The sequence below is a fragment of the Ammospiza nelsoni genome, chromosome 2, assembly GCF_027579445.1.
Source record: "Ammospiza nelsoni isolate bAmmNel1 chromosome 2, bAmmNel1.pri, whole genome shotgun sequence".
NCBI classification, from domain to species: Eukaryota; Metazoa; Chordata; class Aves; order Passeriformes; family Passerellidae; genus Ammospiza; species Ammospiza nelsoni.
The window spans coordinates 31,801,605-31,823,228 of record NC_080634.1 but is presented as its reverse complement, the minus strand read 5'-3'; the positions used below and the strand labels follow the sequence as shown (position 1 = coordinate 31,823,228).

Below are 21,624 nucleotides of genomic sequence, written 5' to 3'. Positions count from 1 at the left end.
GGCCTGCTCAGGGCACTCCAGGTGCTTCCCACCCTGCACATTCCCATGCTAACATCCAAGCTTCCCAGGACCTAAACACAGGACCCCACACAGCAGCCATGCCTGTTCAACATCACTGACTCCTCAAATCCTGTGTCTTCTGCAAGGCTCCCCATGCACCGCCCTGCCCTCTGCTCACCCCAGGGAACTGGAGACCCTTGGCATGGACACATCAGGCACAGCCTCCTCTCTGCTGGAGTGCTGCTGCTGCTGCTGCTGCTGCAGGTGTCAAGATTTGGGCTTCCTACAAAGCAGCCCAATCACTTTGCTTCTTTCTACAACTTCTGTAGAGGAATCTGGGGTCTTCCCTGAATCTTCTCTAGGCAGCCTGGGGAAATGAATGCAATGGGACACACTCAGAGCTGCAGCAGAAGATTTGGGAGGAGCTGCAGCCATTGCTGCTCTCCTCTGCTGACAGGACACAGGGGAACATCTTCACTGCAAAGCCCTTCAGAGCCCTGGGCACTGGCATCACTCCATGTCCTGTATGGGCCAGCCTCACCCTGCCGTGCACACAGCCCAGCACAGATGGGCAGAGGCGCTGCCAGAGCTCTGTGCCCAAACTCAGGGCACACAAACTACGAGTGTCCCTTCCTGCCTACAGGGATTTCCCACTGCCTTGGGCAGGTGAGCAAGGCTGGGTGGACACAGAGAGCAGAGGACATGGTTTTCTCCAGATTTGTCCATTTGTGTCCTGCTGCTCTTTTGCAGACTGCTGCAATAAAGAGACAAGGATTATATCTGTTCTTCTCTGGCACGGAGAAGGTCAGGGTGTATCAGCACATCCTGTGGGGCACACACTTCTCCTCAGAAATCTCTCTGAGATGAAGAGTGTCTCAAAGGATAATCCCAGTGCAGAAGCAAAGGCAGCCTGTTCTCCCCTTGACATCCCCCTCGGGAGTTAGAGAAGAACAGCTACAGAACTCTTCTCTGCCAGGCTCCAACAGACACCAGCTCTGCAGGTCAGCAGCTTCTCCCATACCTGGACAACACGTCGGGCCTGACTGGGAGAAGCAGAGATTCCCCATTGCAGCTTGCAGGGCTGGCAATCTGTGAGTGTGAGGGAGGCTAGGGAGGAGACAAACAGCAAGACACAGGCACACAAACATGCATTCCTGAGATCTCCTTGTCTTCCCATCAATTTCTGCCACTTTGTGCATTCCTGCGCACACACTCAGGCTGCCCCACAGCCCCATCCTGCTCCGTGGTAGCTCTGAACTCTGGCACCTACTGAAGTCCCCCCTACTCTTGCCCAGCCACGCTCGCACACAGCAGGAAGCCAGAGGAGCAGAGCACAATCAGCTCATGACTGCCTGCAGGTGTCATTGCCCACCGTTCCTGGGCAGCCAAGAGCCTTGGTGACATTTCACACTGCCGCTGCCTCCCCTGCCCACCCACAGAGAGACGCATCTCTTGCTCTGCACCTCTCCTCTTTGCACACCTCTGCGTCTGTGCTGGCACCAGGGGCAGGTGCCTGGAAGGAGGGGGCCTTTCTCCATGGATTTCCACCGGTTCCTTGTGGCCATGCTGCTCCCTGTGGGTAAGTGGGCATTCCCTGTGTCCTGATCAGCTGCACTGGAGCTGCTGCTGCATCCTCAGCTCTGCTTCCAGTTGCTGGCCCTGCCCCTTCACAAGATTTCCAGGGCAGGGGTGGGCAATGAACCAGGTGAGCCTTTCCACCTGCTATTGAATCAGGAAACTCTGCGAGATTAAAAGTTTTTTTTCCTGTCCCCTTTTAATACTTCCCTTGAATGTTCCAAAATCATTATTTCTCGAAACAGATTCACTGTTGCATTTGAAGCTGATTTTTTTCGGGATTTTCATTCTATGTATCATGTTTTAGAGAAGCAGATGACAGTCCAATAACTTTCTGATATCCTAATGTCATTAGACTCATGTTTCAAGCATTTGTGTTTCTGTCCTCTTCAATGCATTTCACTCCCCACCTTTCATCTCCTGTCTCTCCAGGCTGGGCCCTTCAGCAATCACCAGATACAGTTGTCCGGGTGGGAGACACCGTCACTCTGCAATGTTCTGCATCAGCGAAAACTTTTGTAAACATGTACTGGTACAAGTTACCCATGGAGAAGGCTGCCAGAATGCAGCTGGTTGTGTATTCAGTGGAAGGCAGCAAAGCAGATATTGAGAAGGAATTCCAAAATCGCTTCCAGAGTAATGGGACCAGGAACAACCATTTAGCTGTGCAGATACAGCATGCCCTACTCAATGACACAGGCACATACTTCTGTGCTGAACAAGATCCACAGTGAGTCAAAGGCTGGTGCAGCACAGCATAAACCTTTCCAGGCAAACAGGGATCTGCCACCAGCACACACTGAGCCCTGTGTTTGACAGAGCTCCATTTTCTTACTAGCCCTCCAGCTCATCAGGGAAAAATTGGTTTGGCTATCTGTCTGTCCATCTATCTGTCCATCTGTATTTCTTTGCTCTTCTATTCTTGCCCATCTCTGAATCACTTTCTCACTCTCAATTCTTCTTGTCCTCACAGTCTGACCTCCATTATCTCCCATTCAGATTGTTTCTGTCTTTGCTCTTTCACGTCATTCTGTCTGTCCCCCTGAATTTTCCTCTCTGTCCTCTCATACCTAGTCCCTTCCTCTTTCCTATTCCCTTCCTCCTCCATCTCACCTTCCTTACAATCAGTTACACCAATTCAAGGCCTGGGAAGCAGGATGTGGAATAGTTCACACAGCACTTTCCCTCTCCACCACCTGGAAAGACAAGGCTCACTGTGCCTCAGCTCCCCACAGGTGTTCACCTTCCTCTCCTGCCGCTCTCCCTGCAGCGCCCATGAGAGCCCTCACAGCTCTGAGTGCTTGGGCTGCTGTGGTGTCTTTCAGGCTCCTGCCTCCCTCTCACAGGTGGCATTTGCTGTGCTCACAGGGCTCATAGAGAAGAAGAGCTGTCACACAGCTGGCTGGGACATGGAGTGTCCAGGCAGGGACTGAACCAGCCATGACTGGGGAAGACAGGGAGAGTGCATAAGAAAATTCCAGGCACCTCTGTGTAGCCTTTATCCCTCATTCCTCCATCTCCCAAGGACTTCAGAGGCAGGAGGGGAGCAGCCATCACTCCTCTGCCTTGCACACACTCACACTCACCTGCAAGCCCAGCACAGTTCTGTCCTTCCAATCCCATCCTTCCCTCCACAGCCACCCATGCCCAGCCTGCCCCTTCCACCTGCTGCATCTCTACAGGGTTCCTGCTATGCTGCAGAAACAGAGTTTGTGCTGACACACAGTTTGTGTCATTGCCCAGGGTTCCCAGCCAGCCAATGCCTCCTGTCATTTCTTGGCCAGCCCCACCCCGAGATGTCTCACCCTCACTCACTGCTCCCTCTGCACAAACCTTTGGGCAGCTCCAAGAGGCAGCTTGCTGACAGGGCAGGGGCTCTCCCGCCATGGTTCCCTGCTGTTTCTTGGTGGCCATGCTGGCCCCTCTGGGTAAGTGAACTCAACCCAGCCCTGAGCACCTCCACTCATCCCGCTGCTGCCCTCCCAGCTGTGCAGCCACTTCCTGGCACTGCTGCATCCTGCAGAGCTTTCTGCATGGAGGATCAGCAGGGAATGTGGGGGCACTGGGAATGCCTGAATCTTCTGCAATGGCCATCTATTTGTCATTCTTTGTGCAGCCCGTAGATGGTTCCTGGTTTTGGATACAAACAGCCCAGGATTGCACCTTGCCTATTGAGGAGAGATTGGAAATTCACCTGCTGATCTGAAGAGCTGTGCCATGCAGATCCCTTGGCTGCCCAATCCCTTCTCACCCTTTCCCTACCAACTCACAGTACCTAGTCAAAATTTTTCCCAGTTTTTCCTCTTCCTCACTGCTCCTTCCTTTTCTTTCCAGCATTAGCCCTGGAACAGTCTCCAGACATGGTGATCAAAGAAGGCGAATCCGTGAATCTGGAATGTGCCAACAAGAAATCCTCCAGCTCAGTCATGTACTGGTACCTGCTGCCTTCAGAGAAGAATTCCAGTCTGACCCAGTTGGTTTATGCAGTTGAAGGTGCCAATGCAGTGGTGGAGAAGGGTTTTGAGAGCCATTTCAAGAGCACCAAGATAAAAGGAGACAGTATCACCCTCTCAATAGAACATGCCTTTCTCAATGACTCTGGCACATACTACTGTGCTGAGAGTGATCACAGTGGTGAGACTGCTGAGGGTGCTGAGCACAAACCTGTCCCTGCACAAACAGGACCTGCTTTCCACTTGTGGCTGCTGCATGAGGCAGGGTGATCACTTCTCATTTGCTGCTCTGCTTCCTGGCCTTGCCTTCCTCCTCTTCTCAGATGCTGACAGTTTATTTCTCCAGCCTTCTCTCCTTGCTACTCCAGGCCTCCCTCTGCATTTAAGTCTTATTTGCGCTACACTTGCTTCTGTCAGCCCTTCTTCTTCTCTTTTTGTCTCCCTTCCCTTCCTTTCCCTAGCTTCTTCTTTCTGTCTTCAATCTGAACTCCACTGTCTTTGTCTTACTTATCTCCAGTCAACCCTGCTCACACTTCTCACTGTGAAACGGAAGGAGTGTTTGTGTGGGAAGTTCTTGCTGCACCTGTGCATGAAGGCAAGGCTTGGCAGGTGTGGCAGTAGCCAGCACCGTGTGGCAGCTGCCCACATGCTCCTCTCTTCCAGCACCTTGTCTGTGGTTGTTCTGTGGCCAAGGAATAGGAACAGCAGAGCACAAGCCCGTGCTTGATCTGGTGAAGTGTTCAGTGGATCCCTAAGTCCTTCATGTAGAGTGGTGTCTGGGGCAGAATCCACCTGCCTTCCAGCCCTCGATCCACATACAGTTTATCTTCAGCAAAGGTAGGATAAAGATTACAAGTTACATTAGCAAGCTGAGCAGATAACAGGAATTTCTCACAGGTTACAGTGTTCTATACATCAGGGACTCAGATGAAGGGTAGACAGTGTCCTTATCAAGTTCCCTGATAACACCAAGTTAGGTGGAGTTTCTGATAGCTGAGAAGGCCTGCAGCCCTTCAGATGGGCCTTGACAGCTTGGAGGGATGGGCAGAGGGGGATATTTTGGAATTCAGGAAAAACAAATGCAGGATTTTATGTGTGTGGTAAATACCTTATGAACCAGCACAGGCTGGGGGCTGATCTGATGGTGAACAGCTCTTTAGATATGGACCTGGCGTTCCTGCTGGACAAGAAGATCTCTGTGAGTCAGGAGTTTGTCCTGGTGGCGATGAAGTCAGTGTTGTCCTGGGATGCATTAAGATGAGCATTGCCAGCAGGGGGAAGGAGGTGAGGCTGCACTCAGCCCTGGTGAGGCACATCTGCAGTACTATGTCCTGTTCTGGGATCTTTGGTGCCAAAGAGACATGGAGCTCCTGGAGAAAGTCCAGAACAGGAGATGAAAGGTGTTTAGTAGAGTGGGGCATCTCATTGGAGAACAAAGCCTGAGGGAGCTGGGCATGTTCAGCCTTGAGAAGAAACAACTAGATGGCCACCTCATCAATGTCTACAAGTATTTGTAGGAAGGGTTCCTAGAGCTGGATCCAGGTTCTTCACTGTGATGCCAAGCATGAGGAGAAGAGGCCAAAGGCAGAAAATTATGCACTGGTAGTTCCACCTGAATTTGCGATAAGAACACTGCACATTTGAAGACTCTGCAATGCAGCAGATTGCCCAAAGGTGTTGTGGAGCCTCATTCTCTGGAGATATCCCAGAACCATCTGGAGACAGTTGTGTGCCATGTGCTCTGGGATGAATCTGCTGGAGCAGGGAGGTTGGGGCAGTGACCCCCGAGGTCCCTTCTTGGCTGGCCCATCCCATGATTCTGTCCTGCATGACACAGACCCATGCACAGCACAGGCCTGCTCAGGGCACTCCAGGTGCTTCCCACCCTGCACATTCCCATGCTAATGTCCAAGCTTCCCAGGACCTAAACACAGGACCCCACACAGCAGCCATGCCTGTTCAACATCACTGACTCCTCAAATCCTGTGTCTTCTGCAAGGCTCCCCATGCACCGCCCTGCCCTCTGCTAACCCCAGGGAACTGGAGACCCTTGGCATGGACACATCAGGCACAGCCTCCTCTCTGCTGGAGTGCTGCTGCTGCTGCTGCTGCTGATGCAGGTGGTAGTGGCAGGATTTGGGGTTCCTACAAAGCAGCCCAATTGCTTTTTTCTGCAACTTCTGTAGAGGAATCTGGGGTCTTCCCAGAATCTTCTCTAGGCAGCCTGGGGAAATGAATGCAATGGGACACACTCAGAGCTGCAGCAGAGGATTTGGGAGGAGCTGCAGCCATTGCTGCTCTCCTCTGCTGACAGGACACAGGGGAACATCTTCACTGCAAAGCCCTTCAGAGCACTGGGCACTGGCATCACTCCATGTCCTGTATGGGCCAGCCTCACCCTGCTGTGCACACAGCCCAGCACAGATGGGCAGAGGCGCTGCCAGAGCTCTATGCCCGAACTCGGGGCACACAAACTACGAGTGTCCCTTCCTGCCTACAGGGATTTCCCACTGCCTTGGGCAGGGGAACAAGGCTGGGTGGACACAGAGAGCAGAGGACATGGTTTTCTCCAGATTTGTCCATTTGTGTCCTGCTGCTCTTTTGCAGACTGCTGCAATAAAGAGACAAGGATTATATCTGTTCTTCTCTGGCACGGAGAAGGTCAGGGTGTATCAGCATATCCTGTGGGGCACACACTTCTCAGAAATCTCTCTGAGATGAAATGTGTCTCAAAGGATAATCCCAGTGCAGAAGCAAAGGCAGCCTGTTCTCTCCATGACATCCCCCTCGGGAGTTAGAGAAGAACAGCTACAGAACTATTCTCTGCCAGGCTCCAACAGACACCAGCTCTGCAGGTCAGCAGCTTCTCCCATACCTGGACAACACGTCGGGCCTGACTGGGAGAAGCAGAGATTCCCCATTGCAGCTGGCAGGGCTGGCAATCTGTGAGTGTGAGGGAGGCTAGGGAGGAGACAAACAGCAAGACACAGGCACACAAACATGCATTCCTGAGATCTCCTTGTCTTCCCATCAATTTCTGCCACTTTGTGCATTCCTGCGCACACACTCAGGCTGCCCCACAGCCCCATCCTGCTCCGTGGTAGCTCTGAACTCTGGCACCTACTGAAGTCCCCCCTACTCTTGCCCAGCCACGCTCGCACACAGCAGGAAGCCAGAGGAGCAGAGCACAGGCAGCTCATGACTGCCTGCAGGTGTCATTGCCCACCGTTCCTGGGCAGCCAAGAGCCTTGGTGACATTTCACACTGCCACTGCCTCCCCTGCCCACCCACAGAGAGACGCATCTCTTGCTCTGCACCTCTCCTCTTTGCACACCTCTGCGTCTGTGCTGGCACCAGGGGCAGGTGCCTGGAAGGAGGGGGCCTTTCTCCATGGATTTCCACCGGTTCCTTGTGGCCATGCTGCTCCCTGTGGGTAAGTGGGCATTCCCTGTGTCCTGATCAGCTGCACTGGAGCTGCTGCTGCATCCTCAGCTCTGCTTCCAGTTGCTGGCCCTGCCCCTTCACAAGATTTCCAGGGCAGGGTTGGGCAATGAACCAGGTGAGCCTTTCCACCAGCTATTGAATCAGGAAACTCTGCGAGATTCAATGTGTTTTTTTTCCTGCCCGATTTTAATACTTCACTTGAGTGTACCAAAATCATTATTTCTTGAAACAGATTTATTGTTGCATTTGAAGTTGGTTTATTTGTAGCTTTTGGAACCTATGTGTTCTTTTCAGAGAAGCTGGGCACTGTCCCATTGCTTTCTGATATCCTGGTGCCATTCCATCCCATGGCATTCTTCAAGGATGTGTATTTTTATCCTCTTCAATGCATTTCACTCCCCACCTTTCATCTCCTGTCTCTCCAGGCTGGGCCCTTCAGCAATCACCAGATACAGTTGTCCGGCTGGGAGACACCATCACTCTGCAATGTTCTGGGCAGGGCAACATAGTGAAGACCATGTACTGGTACAAGTTACCCATGGAGAAGGATGCCAGAATGCAGCTGGTTGTGTATTCAGTGGAAGGCAGCAAAGCAGATATTGAGAAGGAATTCCAAAATCGCTTCCAGAGTAATGGGACCAGGAACAACCATTTAGCTGTGCAGATACAGCATGCCCTACTCAATGACACAGGCACATATTTCTGTGCTGAACAAGATCCACAGTGAGTCAAAGGCTGGTGCAGCACAGCACAAACCTTTCCAGGCAAACAGGGATCTGCCACCAGCACACACTGAGCCCTGTGTTTGACATAGCCCCGCTTTCTTAGTTGGCCTCCAGCTGTTCTGAAAAGACACTCTGTGTCTGTTGGCCATCTGTCTGTCTTTAGCATGGTCTATATCTGCTTTTCATCTCTTTCCCATCTCTGAATCACCTTCTGACTCTGTTTTCTTCTTGTCCTCACTGCCTCCACTCATTTCTTTGCCACTCTCAGACTGCTTCTCACTTTCTTCCTTCTGCGTCTCTCCGTGTCCCTGTCCTTTCCTTTCTGTTCGGTTACACCTATTCTTTTCCTATTTCCTATTCCATTCCCCATCCATCTCTCCTTTAAATCTGTCTGGTATGTCAACATGGTTTGACAACCGTGATGTGGAATAGTTCATACAGCCCATTCCTACTCCAGAATCTCTAAATACTTGGCCCTCTAATGGTTGGTCCTACTGGTCTGAAAGGGAAGGGCACACAGCTGTGCAGCTGGGACCCCATGTTACATCACTAGCCCGTGGCCTGAGCACTGCAATGTTTATGATGTGATCCAATCTCCACAGTATCCCAGGACTGTAGGCAGAGTCCCAGGCAGCGGCAGATACTCATGGCTACCAACACTCCCTGAGCTTTCCTTCCTGCCCTCCTGCTACTTTCATTTCCTGTCTTCCTTTTAGTGTTCATTCTTAAATGGACTTTTGCCCTTTTATCTTCCTTCCTTCTCTCCTGCTCTTTTCGTTACCTTCCTCCCTTTATGGCTCCTGTTCCTGCTTCCCTCCCAGCTCTAAATCCTGTCTTCCTGCAGTTTTTCTGCCTTCCTTCCTCACTTCCCTCCTTCCTCTCTCCTGACCTTTTCATCTTGAGATTTGGTACGCCACAGCCTGGTTCTGGGACTCTGCAAGCACAAATCATGATGTCCCAATCAGCCTCCTGGCAAGGACCAACTGTTCAACATGGCAGATCCAAATACTCTACTGCAATGCCCTGCCCTCTCCTGATCTCCTGACCCTCAACATCCTCATCCCTCTTCCATTCCTCAGGCGGTGATATAAGCAGGCCCAAAGAAATGATGCCATACGGGAGCTGGTAGTGTTCCAAGAGAAAGAGGATGAATTTCAGAATCACTTCAAGAACTGTTGAAATATTGGCTAACAATTTTCCTGCTCAAAAAGAACAGAAATTATATTCTGCTTCAGAAACAAGAGCATGTAACTGACTGAAAGAATCCTGATGATGAGTCTGCAAGGTGTTCCAAGACCCTGTCAATTGACAGGCACTACAAATAATATGTATTTTCTCCTGACTGGTGTTCACTGCCACTGTGCTCCATATAAGAGCCTTTGGAAGTTTCCAGCACAACCATGCACAAAGTAAGGGTGCCTGAAAGTTTTTATTAATTTCTCATAATTTTTGCTTGTCCAGACCCAAAAGAACAGAAATGATGAGGAGAAAATACAGGTCACGCCAAACAAGCATCTCAGTTGGAGGCAATGGTGGACTGGATCCAGGAGACGTAGTTGCAAACCTTGGTGTAAACTCCGGGAAGGCCACGCTGGGCACATCCATAACCCCAGGAGACAATGCCCTGGAGCTGTCCATTGCAGACCACTGGACCACCGGAATCTCCCTGTGCACACAAAGGGTATGGACATTCAGCAAATGGCATCAGCCTGAGCAATGAGCCAGAGATCCCTGAGAGATTCACACTCTCCACCTGTTGCTACCATGCCTGACTTGAGCTTCAAGGGCACCACAGCTAAGGATGAGTCAGCTGCCTGCTTTTGCTGTATGTGGTACTTGGCAAACCTTCAGGATATGTGTGCCTGAAGCCTCTGCTGTCATTGAAAAACTCAGATTTACCAGTGCAGTGAGTATAGCTGACTCTGTAATGTGGAGGCCTCTTCAGCTAGGAAAAGGTGGGAGAGAAATGACTGGGTGAGGAGAGGCAGATGAGTTACCTGGCAGGAGTCTTTTCCTCCCTCCAGGTATCCGACACACATCATGTTCTTGGTAATTTGCCCAGGGTAGGCATCAGAGCACTGCTTGTCGGTGAGGACGGGAGCCTTCAGGCACTGCAGCTCGTCTGGGTAGTTAGCTGCAAAGAAATAGGGAGAGATGATTGCTGGTATTGCTGAGTCCTTTTCAGAGCTCGGGGAAGATCTTAGCAGAAAAGCAAATGCTGGACACCCTGTTCTAGCAGCCATCCTGCTTCCTGTCCACAGTAAGCACAGCATGGGTCCCTTCTGTAGAGATGGAACAAATTCTACCCATGGGCCCACCATTCTACACTGCAGCCACCTTAACTTTTCTGGTACCTGGAAGTTCATCAGTTGGCAAAGGTGGGGCCACTCTTGTGATACATGCACTGGAAGAAACCTGAGCCTCAGGAAAACCATCTTCTCCTCTGGTGCAGGTTCAATGGAATAGACACCACTGGCCATGCACATCTCTGACAATGGGTGTGAGAGAACAGAGATCTCTGGTAGGAATTCAAGTTCCAGAGTCCCAGACTTCACCCTTATTCTCAGAGAACTGACAACTCTGTTGACATTAACTGTGCAGTTCCTACACTGACGCATCACTCCAAAAAGCTGTCCCACAGCACTTCCCTGTGTTTTAGCCTGTCCTGTTGGGGGTTAATGGCCAGGTCCTAGAGACTGTCCTGGGCCCCCAAGGGTCTGTAGGCTCCCCCAGAGTACTCACAGCCACTGCTGAGAGTGTTGCCCCAGCCGGAGATCAGGCAGGTGGTGCCGGCGGCCACGCAGCTGGTAGGCAGAGGAATGGTCTGGATAGCTTTGCTGAGCGTGGCTGGGGTGGCCAGCTTGATGAGCATGATGTCGTTGTCCAGGGTGTAGGAGCTGTAGCCAGAGTGGCGGATGACTTTAGCAGAGTTGATAAACTGCTGTGTGGATTCAGTGAGCCCCAGGTTGTGTTTCCCGAGCTGCACTTGGATGCGACTGGAAAACAGAAGGCGCAGCATGTCCTTTACTGCCAGGGGCAGGTTGAGAGAAACCTCCCTGTCACTGAGTGCACTTGCTCCAACACCACTGCCACAGAAGCCTTCTGGGGCAGAGCATCTTTCTTGTCCTGCAGGGAGCCCTGGGAATCCACACTGAGATTTTAACCCACTCTATGCATGGGTGGTGAATTTCTGCAGGTCTGTAAATACCTGGCAGCAGTTGAATACAGAGCAGCACTAGATACAAATATTCTGGGACAAGGCAAACAGCTCCAGCCGGACCTTGATTCTCTTCCTGTTCTCCAGGAAGAATGCTTTAGCAAGATTCATGTAATTGATAGGAAATCAAAGCCCAGACCTCTCTGCTTGATTATCTCATTGTTATATCAGAAAATGCTCTGCATTCACAGGAACGTTTGCAGAAGTGGAAAACCCCTCAGGATGCCTCGGCCTGGCTTCCTGAATGATCCACCCATCCCTTGGCTGTCTCTGGTGAGAATGGAGGCACTTACATATTTCTATCTCATAGCTCAGAATGCCTGCTAGAAGTGAACTGGAAGACAGAAGTAGGTTCTAGAAGGATGTAATTTTTTCACTCACGATTTGTAGCAGTGAGCAGCTGACACGACCCACTGGTTGCTGATGAGGGAACCTCCACAGAAGTGATATCCAGAATTCAGGGACACCTGATAGGGCACAGAGTTCTGTGCGCAGGTGTAGCCTCCCACAATCTTGTCATCATCGTCTTCAGCAAAGGTGGGGAAGGCAACTGGGGGACAAGAAGTGCCATGTGTCAACAGCTGGCCTAAGGTAATGTGGCCTGTAATCTGCCCTGTGACTGCCTGTCTGAAGCCCCTCACTTGTAGGCTCCCCTTCTATGGACACTCAGGGCAGTGCTGGTGGGCAGGTCTAAGGCACATGCATTTGCTGCACCCTCAAAGAAGGGGATCAGACTTACACGGGTGCCTCACGTATCTGCAAGTAAAACCCTGCTGGCTACTCCCTGAAGGAGCATAGGGACACAGAAATGTTCTGGTTGGATCAGATCACGGGTGTGTCTTTCCCTGAACCCCATCTACTGACACAGTCAAGGGTTGACTGAGGGAAAAAGTAAAAACTACTGTGCAGTGATATCTTCTTGGAGCACCCACCGAGGGTCTTAAATTTTGCAGTTCCTTTAGGACTTCTCGGTCCAGAGCTATTCCCTGTGCACTCCTTAGTCCCAAAGGAGGAGGCAGCCTTTTTCTGAAGCTGTGGCCACATCTCCATAGCTGGGTCAGGAAACCCTATGAAGGTGTTCATTCTCCAGCTTGTGGCACAAGGCATTATGAACAGACAGAAGATGGAACCTGCAGGGCTCTGACTTGTGCAAGTCAAAACTGACTTGGCTTTCCCACAACAGGCTACCTTGTAGTTTTCATTTAGAAAATCAGCTTCCTATTAAATGGCAGAAATAGAAATATGTACTCACCAGCCACCCCAATAAAGGCGAGAAGCAGCAGGCACTTCATGGTCTCGATTCGACCTCAAACCCAGACTGGCTGACTGGACGTGGGAGCTGCTAGAAATACGTTTTTGGTGATGGTCTTATCTCTAGTCCAAGGTTTTCTCCAGACAAAAAGTACACAGTGGAAAATTTGAAGATCCAAGTGTGGGAATTAACAGGCATTGGTAGAATGTACAAATGTCATACACGTTAATCATAAACCTCTGCTAAGATAGAGAGCTATTCTAATTATTCCGTAAGGTAGCCTTCAATCTAAAAATACCTTTTGGCTTTGGAAGACATGTAGTTGTTTATCTGTCTCATTCTTATACACAGCACCTGTACAACAGGAATAACAACTCTCAAACCTCTTTCAAATTCCTCTGTGCTGATGGTATCTTTCTTAAAAATGCATGGTTTTACCCAAAGTTGCATAGTTTAGATAGTAGACACAAAGATACATTGCATTTATTTGGGAAAAAAAGCAAAAAACTCCAGCAAACCCAGTGTTTAACTTTGTTGAATTTATTTTAGCAAATTTCTTTTCATTAATAATGTCTGTTTGTATCATATGCAATACAGTGTTTTCCTAAATCAAATTCCTCCATTGTAATTTCAAAAGGGAGGATAGAAAAACAATCCTGTGCCCCTCCTCGTTTCCCAAGTCAAATAGGTCAAATGTGGGAATGCTCAGCATCTCCCTTTTCTAATTTCTCTCTCCTAACCTTTATTAAAATGTCTGCCTGTGTACTGAACCATGCTTTTATTCATCTTTGGAATGTTCTACAGACTCATTTTTGCCACATAAGAATTTCAGTACAATTCTGATGTTAATGAGTGTGATGTAGATGTACAATAGTGCTGCAAACAAAAATATTGAGATCTTCTGAAATCCCTCTCTGCCGGAGTGGGGATTTCTGTCATGATGCAAAGCTTACTAAAGCTTAATATTTTGCTGAATAATCATGTTCATTCTCCAAGCAGCTGCCAACTTCATCATGTTAGCTCCTGAAAGACACAGGATTCTCTCCAGAGACATTAAAAAGAAGCCATATGTTTGGAAATGCTGGAATAGTTTGAGACACTAAATAAGAATACTCTTCCTTTCCATTTCTTGATTCAACTTTTGTAGACCCTGGAGTACTGCTACACACAGTATCACCATCCAGAGGGAAATTTTCCTTCATGTTGAAGTACAAGTCCAAGGCCTGGGCCTCCTCCAAGGTGGTGCATGAATTCTGTTGGCTTTTAAACTGGTATTACTGCACAGCTTTCTTACAAGCATGTTGTATCCTGTGAAAGAAAGAAGGATTAGAAGCTTCCTGCGGGAAAGGAAAAGGAGTTCTAAGGAGTAAGAGGGTCAAAAACTACCGAAGCTATCCAATCTCATCATAACTAAATGGAGCAAGAAAAATTTCCAGTTTACTCTAGGGTTTCATTTGATCTGTGGATTTCTGTTTTCTTTGTCTGAAACGTGTCATTAGCATAGAAGCAGACCCATGTTTTAGAACAGTATTTTTCCTGATCTATAGCTTTCATGTCCTGTAAGATAACACTTAGGCTACAACTTTTCTTCCTTTCTTGGGGTTTTTTATTTGGTTTAATATCCACACAAATTTTACGGGAATTAGCAAATGAGCATTTGAATCAGAAAGCTTGCCCATACCTGCCTTTACCTTAGTACTTTTTACTGTTTTTCTCTGTTACTTATTTAATCCTATCTCATCTTTAACATACAAATTATTCTTAACAGCATGAAGAAGTCCATCATATAGGGCTGGCTGATAATCCCCCATAAGAACATTGCCATGGCTACCAGAGCCCGGGCTAGCTCTGATAATTCTGGCACCATGCCAGGAGTGGGGAACTGCCTCATGATAGGGATTTACCAGAGGCAGAACCTTTAGATCCACTTGCTCTACGGTGCCAGACACAAGCCATGACAGGGACCGGGCAGAAGAGAAAGGAGGAGGCTGTCTGTCTTGAGGTTGTACAACAAAGAGTTTATTGCGAGTAAAGAAACCCGACACAAAGAGCTCTCACAATGCCAGTGCGAGGGCTTTTATACAGATACAACTCAGGGGGTGGATACAAACAACTAACTAACAGGGAATCCTCAGGGGAGGAATGAGGGGATTACAGCAAGTGTCTGGGGCCAATTGGAGTAGGAGGGTGAAGAGGATGGGTCACGTGGGCCAATGGGGCTTCCAGAAGTAGGGGAATTCCAAAATGGTGTTGCAGTCAGGGATTGGCTGCAGGTTATGGTGGCAGAGAATGTTCAGGAACAAAAGGGGCTGGGTTGCCTTGACAGGCAGGGAAAGAGCTGGAACAATAGGTGGGGCATGGTATGAGGGACAGCTTTGAGGGAGGGTAGAACCCAGGGGTAAACCAACTCAGGGAGAGCATGGGGGTACAACAGAACAAACCACTTAACAAGGAATCAATAAAATAATTTTGAACTACAACAGAACATGATCTCTCTGGTTCCATAAGCTACTTGCTTAAATCAGCAAGAGGAGACTCCTGACCTGTTCCTAGGCTACTGCTAAAGCTCACAGCCAAAGGTCTGGATCATAGCTCCTGTGGCTTTTGTGTTTCTAAGTCTTTGATGGCAGGTATCTAGTGAACATACCTCACCCAAGCCCCTCTCATTCTCCTAACAGCCTCTCTGACGCCCCTTCTAGAGGCTCCCATAAAGCCCAGAACTCCATGATGTTCTGCTCATGGGGCAAACTGATGTCTAAGGAAGGCAAATGGCATTTCTCACACAGGATTCAGAGGTCATCCAGCAAGCAGTCTCAGAGCAGCCTTTCAGGTCTTTCCATGAGAACTGTGGAGGATGAACAAACCCCTTTGAATTACAGCTGAAATCAGAACACCCTCTGATGACCTTCCTTCCTTCCTTCCTTCCTTCCTTCCTTCCTTCCTTCCTTCCTTCCTTCCTTCCTTCCTTCCTTCCTTCCTTCCTTCCTTCCTTCCTTCCTTCCTTCCTTCCTTCCTTCCTTCCTTCCTTCCTTCCTTCCTTCCTTCCTTCCTTCCTTCCTTCCTTCCTTCCTTCCTTCCTTCCTTCCTTCCTTCCTTCCTTCCTTCCTTCCTTCCGCCACTTCCTTCCTTCCTTCCGCCACTTCCTTCCTTCCTTCCTTCCTTCCTTCCTTCCGCCACTTCCTTCCGCCACTTCCTTCCGCCACTTCCTTCCGCCACTTCCTTCCGCCACTTCCTTCCGCCACTTCCTTCCGCCACTTCCTTCCGCCACTTCCTTCCGCCACTTCCTTCCTTCCGCCACTTCCTTCCTTCCGCCACTTCCTTCCTTCCTTCCTTCCGCCACTTCCTTCCTTCCTTCCGCCACTTCCTTCCTTCCTTCCGCCACTTCCTTCCTTCCTTCCGCCACTTCCTTCCTTCCTTCCGCCACTTCCTTCCGCCACTTCCTTCCGCCACTTCCTTCCGCCACTTCCTTCCGCCACTTCCTTCCGCCACTTCCTTCCGCCACTTCCTTCCTTCCGCCACTTCCTTCCTTCCGCCACTTCCTTCCTTCCTTCCGCCACTTCCTTCCGCCACTTCCTTCCGCCACTTCCTTCCGCCACTTCCTTCCGCCACTTCCTTCCGCCACTTCCTTCCGCCACTTCCTTCCGCCACTTCCTTCCTTCCTTCCGCCACTTCCTTCCGCCACTTCCTTCCTTCCTTCCGCCACTTCCTTCCGCCACTTCCTTCCTTCCTTCCTTCCTTCCTTCCTTCCTTCCTTCCGCCACTTCCTTCCGCCACTTCCTTCCGCCACTTCCTTCCGCCACTTCCTTCCTTCCGCCACTTCCTTCCTTCCGCCACTTCCTTCCGCCACTTCCTTCCGCCACTTCCTTCCGCCACTTCCTTCCTTCCGCCACTTCCTTCCTTCCTTCCTTCCTTCCTTCCTTCCTTCCTTCCTTCCTTCCTTCCTTCCTTCCTTCCTTCCTTCCTTCCTTCCTTCCTTCCTTCCGCCACTTCCTTCCGCCACTTCCTTCCGCCACTTCCTTCCGCCACTTCCTTCCTTCCTTCCTTCCGCCACTTCCTTCCGCCACTTCCTTCCTTCCGCCACTTCCTTCCTTCCGCCACTTCCTTCCTTCCGCCACTTCCTTCCTTCCGCCACTTCCTTCCTTCCGCCACTTCCTTCCTTCCTTCCGCCACTTCCTTCCGCCACTTCCTTCCGCCACTTCCTTCCGCCACTTCCTTCCTTCCTTCCTTCCTTCCTTCCTTCCTTCCTTCCTTCCTTCCTTCCTTCCTTCCTTCCTTCCTTCCTTCCTTCCTTCCTTCCTTCCTTCCTTCCTTCCTTCCTTCCTTCCTTCCTTCCTTCCTTCCTTCCTTCCGCCACTTCCTTCCTTCCTTCCTTCCTTCCTTCCGCCACTTCCTTCCTTCCGCCACTTCCTTCCTTCCGCCACTTCCTTCCTTCCTTCCGCCACTTCCTTCCTTCCTTCCGCCACTTCCTTCCGCCACTTCCTTCCGCCACTTCCTTCCGCCACTTCCTTCCGCCACTTCCTTCCGCCACTTCCTTCCGCCACTTCCTTCCTTCCGCCACTTCCTTCCGCCACTTCCTTCCTTCCGCCACTTCCTTCCTTCCGCCACTTCCTTCCTTCCGCCACTTCCTTCCGCCACTTCCTTCCTTCCGCCACTTCCTTCCTTCCTTCCTTCCTTCCTTCCTTCCTTCCTTCCTTCCTTCCTTCCTTCCTTCCTTCCTTCCTTCCTTCCTTCCTTCCTTCCTTCCTTCCTTCCTTCCTTCCTTCCTTCCTTCCTTCCTTCCTTCCTTCCTTCCTTCCTTCCTTCCTTCCTTCCTTCCTTCCTTCCTTCCTTCCTTCCTTCCGCCACTTCCTTCCTTCCTTCCTTCCTTCCTTCCTTCCTTCCTTCCTTCCTTCCTTCCTTCCTTCCTTCCTTCCTTCCGCCACTTCCTTCCGCCACTTCCTTCCTTCCTTCCGCCACTTCCTTCCGCCACTTCCTTCCGCCACTTCCTTCCTTCCTTCCTTCCTTCCGCCACTTCCTTCCGCCACTTCCTTCCGCCACTTCCTTCCGCCACTTCCTTCCGCCACTTCCTTCCTTCCTTCCTTCCTTCCTTCCTTCCTCCCTTCCTCCCTTCCTCCCTTCCTCCCTTCCTTCCGCCACTTCCTTCCGCCACTTCCTTCCGCCACTTCCTTCCACCACTTCCTTCCTTCCTTCCTTCCTTCCTTCCTTCCTTCCTTCCTTCCTTCCTTCCTTCCTTCCTTCCTTCCTTCCTTCCGCCACTTCCTTCCTTCCTTCCGCCACTTCCTTCCGCCACTTCCTTCCACCACTTCCTTCCTTCCTTCCTTCCTTCCGCCACTTCCTTCCGCCACTTCCTTCCGCCACTTCCTTCCGCCACTTCCTTCCGCCACTTCCTTCCTTCCTTCCTTCCTTCCTTCCTCCCTTCCTCCCTTCCTCCCTTCCTCCCTTCCTTCCGCCACTTCCTTCCGCCACTTCCTTCCGCCACTTCCTTCCACCACTTCCTTCCTTCCTTCCTTCCTTCCTTCCTTCCTTCCTTCCTTCCTTCCTTCCTTCCTTCCTTCCTTCCTTCCTTCCTTCCTTCCTTCCTTCCTTCCTTCCTTCCTTCCTTCCTTCCTTCCTTCCTTCCTTCCTTCCTTCCTTCCTTCCTTCCTTCCTTCCTTCCTTCCTTCCTTCCTTCCTTCCTTCCTTCCTTCCTTCCTTCCTTCCTTCCTTCCTTCCTTCCGCCACTTCCTTCCACCACTTCCTTCCTTCCTTCCTTCCTTCCTTCCTTCCTTCCTTCCTTCCTTCCTTCCTTCCTTCCGCCACTTCCTTCCTTCCTTCCGCCACTTCCTTCCGCCACTTCCTTCCGCCACTTCCTTCCTTCCTTCCTTCCTTCCGCCACTTCCTTCCGCCACTTCCTTCCGCCACTTCCTTCCGCCACTTCCTTCCGCCACTTCCTTCCTTCCTTCCTTCCTTCCTTCCTCCCTTCCTCCCTTCCTCCCTTCCTCCCTTCCTTCCGCCACTTCCTTCCGCCACTTCCTTCCGCCACTTCCTTCCACCACTTCCTTCCTTCCTTCCTTCCTTCCTTCCTTCCTTCCTTCCTTCCTTCCTTCCTTCCTTCCTTCCTTCCTTCCTTCCTTCCTTCCTTCCTTCCTTCCTTCCTTCCTTCCTTCCTTCCTTCCTTCCTTCCTTCCTTCCTTCCTTCCTTCCGCCACTTCCTTCCGCCACTTCCTTCCGCCACTTCCTTCCGCCACTTCCTTCCGCCACTTCCTTCCGCCACTTCCTTCCGCCACTTCCTTCCGCCACTTCCTTCCGCCACTTCCTTCCTTCCGCCACTTCCTTCCTTCCTTCCGCCACTTCCTTCCGCCACTTCCTTCCGCCACTTCCTTCCTTCCGCCACTTCCTTCCTTCCGCCACTTCCTTCCTTCCGCCACTTCCTTCCTTCCGCCACTTCCGCCACTTCCTTCCTTCCTTCCGCCACTTCCTTCCGCCACTTCCTTCCGCCACTTCCTTCCGCCACTTCCTTCCGCCACTTCCTTCCGCCACTTCCTTCCTCCCTTCCTCCCTTCCTCCCTTCCTCCCTTTCTCTCTTTCTCTCTTAGAAGAAATCCCTGTCTGAAACACAAATAACTCCTTCTTCTCAGTGGTGCTGAACACCTCACAGACCCATTGAAAGGTTTTTTATAGTCTCCTTCAAAGAATACACTCAAGGGTGTACATCCATTGCTGCAAAGAAGTTTCTCATTTCATGTAGTAATGCTGCAGTAGAAAGCTGGTGGGTCTTGGGGGCACAAGAAGGGGGAGGGATGGTGACTGAATGGTAGCTGTGTTAGATATTATCAATGGACAAGCAATGGCAGCTGTTTTTCTGGAACTCCATGTTCCTAGTTCAAGTATTTTGGTCAGCTGTGTCATCACAGGACTCAGATAAAGCAAATATATTTGTCCAGGCTGATGCAAGATCCTGGGAAAGAGAAACCTGTTGAGACTATGGGCTGACGGAGGTAAAGCTTCCCATGAGCATAAAACATGAAGTTTCTGAGCTTAGTCATTTTACATCTCAGTCATGGGTTTGATCCCTGTATGAGCCATTCACTTATGAGCTGGAATTGATCCTTGTGGGTCCCTTCCACCTCAGAATATTCTGTGACTCCATGATCTCAAAGAGCTTTGTGGTGGAGGAGCAATTGCTCCTCTCTTCCCATGTATCTTCTGCCAGTGAAGTAGTGTTCCTGGACAGGCACCCCTACGACTTGGAACATCAACTCCTCAGTTGCTGGGGATCAGGGGAGAGTTTGGTGAAGGGCTGTGCATCTTCTAGACTTTGCATCTGAAATCCATATTCAGTGACAGGCTGCTGGCTTATGATGTTCCTGTGCAGAAGTCTTCAAAGTGGGGTGCAAGATGATGCACTGAGGTGTGAGGGGGAAGCATTAGAACTTTAGTGTTACACATATCTAATTATCAGCTACTAAATGTACATATACTGGGTGTATGTGTTTAAAAATACTTCTCTGATAGGGGTGTATATTGAAGAATTTTTCGAGAACACTGTTCTAGTACTGTCAAAAAATATTTCACATGGGGTTTCTTACATTTTGTTATAACATCCAGTGTCCAACAGTGTCCAATTCTGCAGAGCCTTCATGTCCTCTCTGATTTCTTCACTGTCTTGCAGCCATTTTGTTTTTTGTTAAGTTTTGGGGGGTGAAAAAGGAAAGTTATAACTTCTTTCAAAGTGCCTGGGGTCAGGAACTAGGAAGGAATTCTGGATGACTGTGGCCAGAGGCACTGAGGGAATAAAAAATAAGAAAATAGCATGGTACTAGGAAGAAGGGTAGGAAAATCCTAAGAAAAGGGGTCCCACATTGAGCCAGATGTGGATATAAAGCCTCAGCCTTTGAGGCTGGAAACAGACTGTGTCCCAGTAATCTTCAGCAAATGGCTGGACCAGGAAGGAAGGGCCTTGAAAGGACATAGCAGAGGGGGACATCAAATTTGAAAGTATTTATTTGTGGCCTTCACATTCCCTGAAAAATTCCTTTGCCCAGGATTTGTCTCCTGGGAAGCCGAGAGGCCTCAGAGAAAAGGAAAACTATTCTTATCTCATTTGCTTCTCCTGTGTTGTGCTCATGTGTGGAATATGTTTGGAGATTGTTTACCCAGAGGTGATTGCCTGATTGGATTCTGGTGTGAGTTGTTTTGACTCATTGGCCAGTTGGGAAACAAACTGTGTTGGGAAAGAGTAATGAGTTTTCATTTTTATCTTTTTAGCATTGAGTAAGTATCTTTTCTGTATTCTTTAGTATAGTGTAGTATAGTATTTTTTAATATAATATAATATTATATAATAAAGTAATAAATTAGCCTTCTGAGAACATGGAGTCAGATGCATCATTCCTGCCTTCATCGGGGCTCCCTGCAAATACAATATTTATTTAATCCATCTCATGCAGCACATGATCTGCAAGAGAGCTGAAGAACCTTCCCTGGAGGGTCTATGTACCCCAAGCCTATACAAACTGGGCAATTTTAACATCTCTAAACCTACAAGCTGACTCTTTGCTATAAAAATATGGGATGGAGAGTTTAGGACAGACAAAAAAGAACACAAGGAAGGACTGGGAAAAGCGTAAAGGTGGTGATGTGGAAAGTCAGATGGTCTGAAAACCTTGGGAAGAAGTTTAGGGATGGCGGCCAGCAAGGCTGGCATGGTGAAATAGAACGGATGAGGAAAAGAAACTTTCACCAAATAAGCAGACAAGCTACTTCCATTGGAAATAGAATTTGACTGGACTGTTTGGGGGTGAGAGCTGTAAAGAAAGGAGCAACATGGGTCTGACTGGGCAAGGGATGACAAGCCTGAGGAGGAAGGATTCCTCTAAAAATTGTCGGCAAAGAATTGGCCCTGGAGGACCTTCCTGTACTAGTGTAGACTACTGAAAGGGACTGGCCTGAGATGCCTCAAATCCCCTAAAACTACAG

At 49.8% G+C, this 21,624-nt stretch overlaps 1 protein-coding gene and 2 gene segments (V, D, J or C); 2 read left to right on the top strand and 1 right to left on the bottom strand.

Moving 5' to 3' along the window:
- Window positions 1–1,430: 1,430 nt before the first annotated feature.
- On the top strand, window positions 1,431–2,309 carry LOC132087577 (T cell receptor alpha variable 5-like). The segment is given in 2 exon segments: window positions 1,431–1,579; window positions 2,008–2,309. Coding segments are annotated over 2 exon segments (345 nt in total).
- A 1,151-nt stretch (window positions 2,310–3,460) lies between these two features.
- The window catches only part of LOC132087327 (T-cell receptor beta-2 chain C region-like), a 64,034-nt gene continuing 45,870 nt past the window's right edge, over window positions 3,461–21,624 (top strand). Inside the window, 2 exon segments of the C gene segment in view lie at window positions 3,461–3,503; window positions 7,898–8,195. Coding sequence covers window positions 3,461–3,503; window positions 7,898–8,195 — 341 coding nt within the window.
- Window positions 9,714–12,706, bottom strand: LOC132087328 (trypsin-like). Its single transcript, XM_059493388.1, has 5 exons — window positions 12,667–12,706; window positions 11,796–11,964; window positions 10,940–11,193; window positions 10,195–10,331; window positions 9,714–9,863 (listed from the first exon to the last, which is right to left on the bottom strand). Exons 1-5 carry the CDS (start codon window positions 12,704–12,706, stop codon window positions 9,714–9,716), a joined length of 750 nt encoding a protein of 249 aa, XP_059349371.1.

What these genes read in the sequence shown, in the direction of transcription:
- LOC132087328 (XM_059493388.1), bottom strand. Translation starts at nt 12,706, where the DNA reads ATGAAGTGCCTGCTGCTTCTCGCCTTTATTGGGGTGGCTG. An exon ending in CGCCTTTATTGGGGTGGCTG is followed by an intron (nt 11,965 to 12,666) that starts GTGAGTACATAT and finishes CTTGTCCCCCAG; the next exon opens with TTGCCTTCCCCACCTTTGCT. An exon ending in CAACACTCTCAGCAGTGGCT is followed by an intron (nt 10,332 to 10,939) that starts GTGAGTACTCTG and finishes ATTTCTTTGCAG; the next exon opens with CTAACTACCCAGACGAGCTG.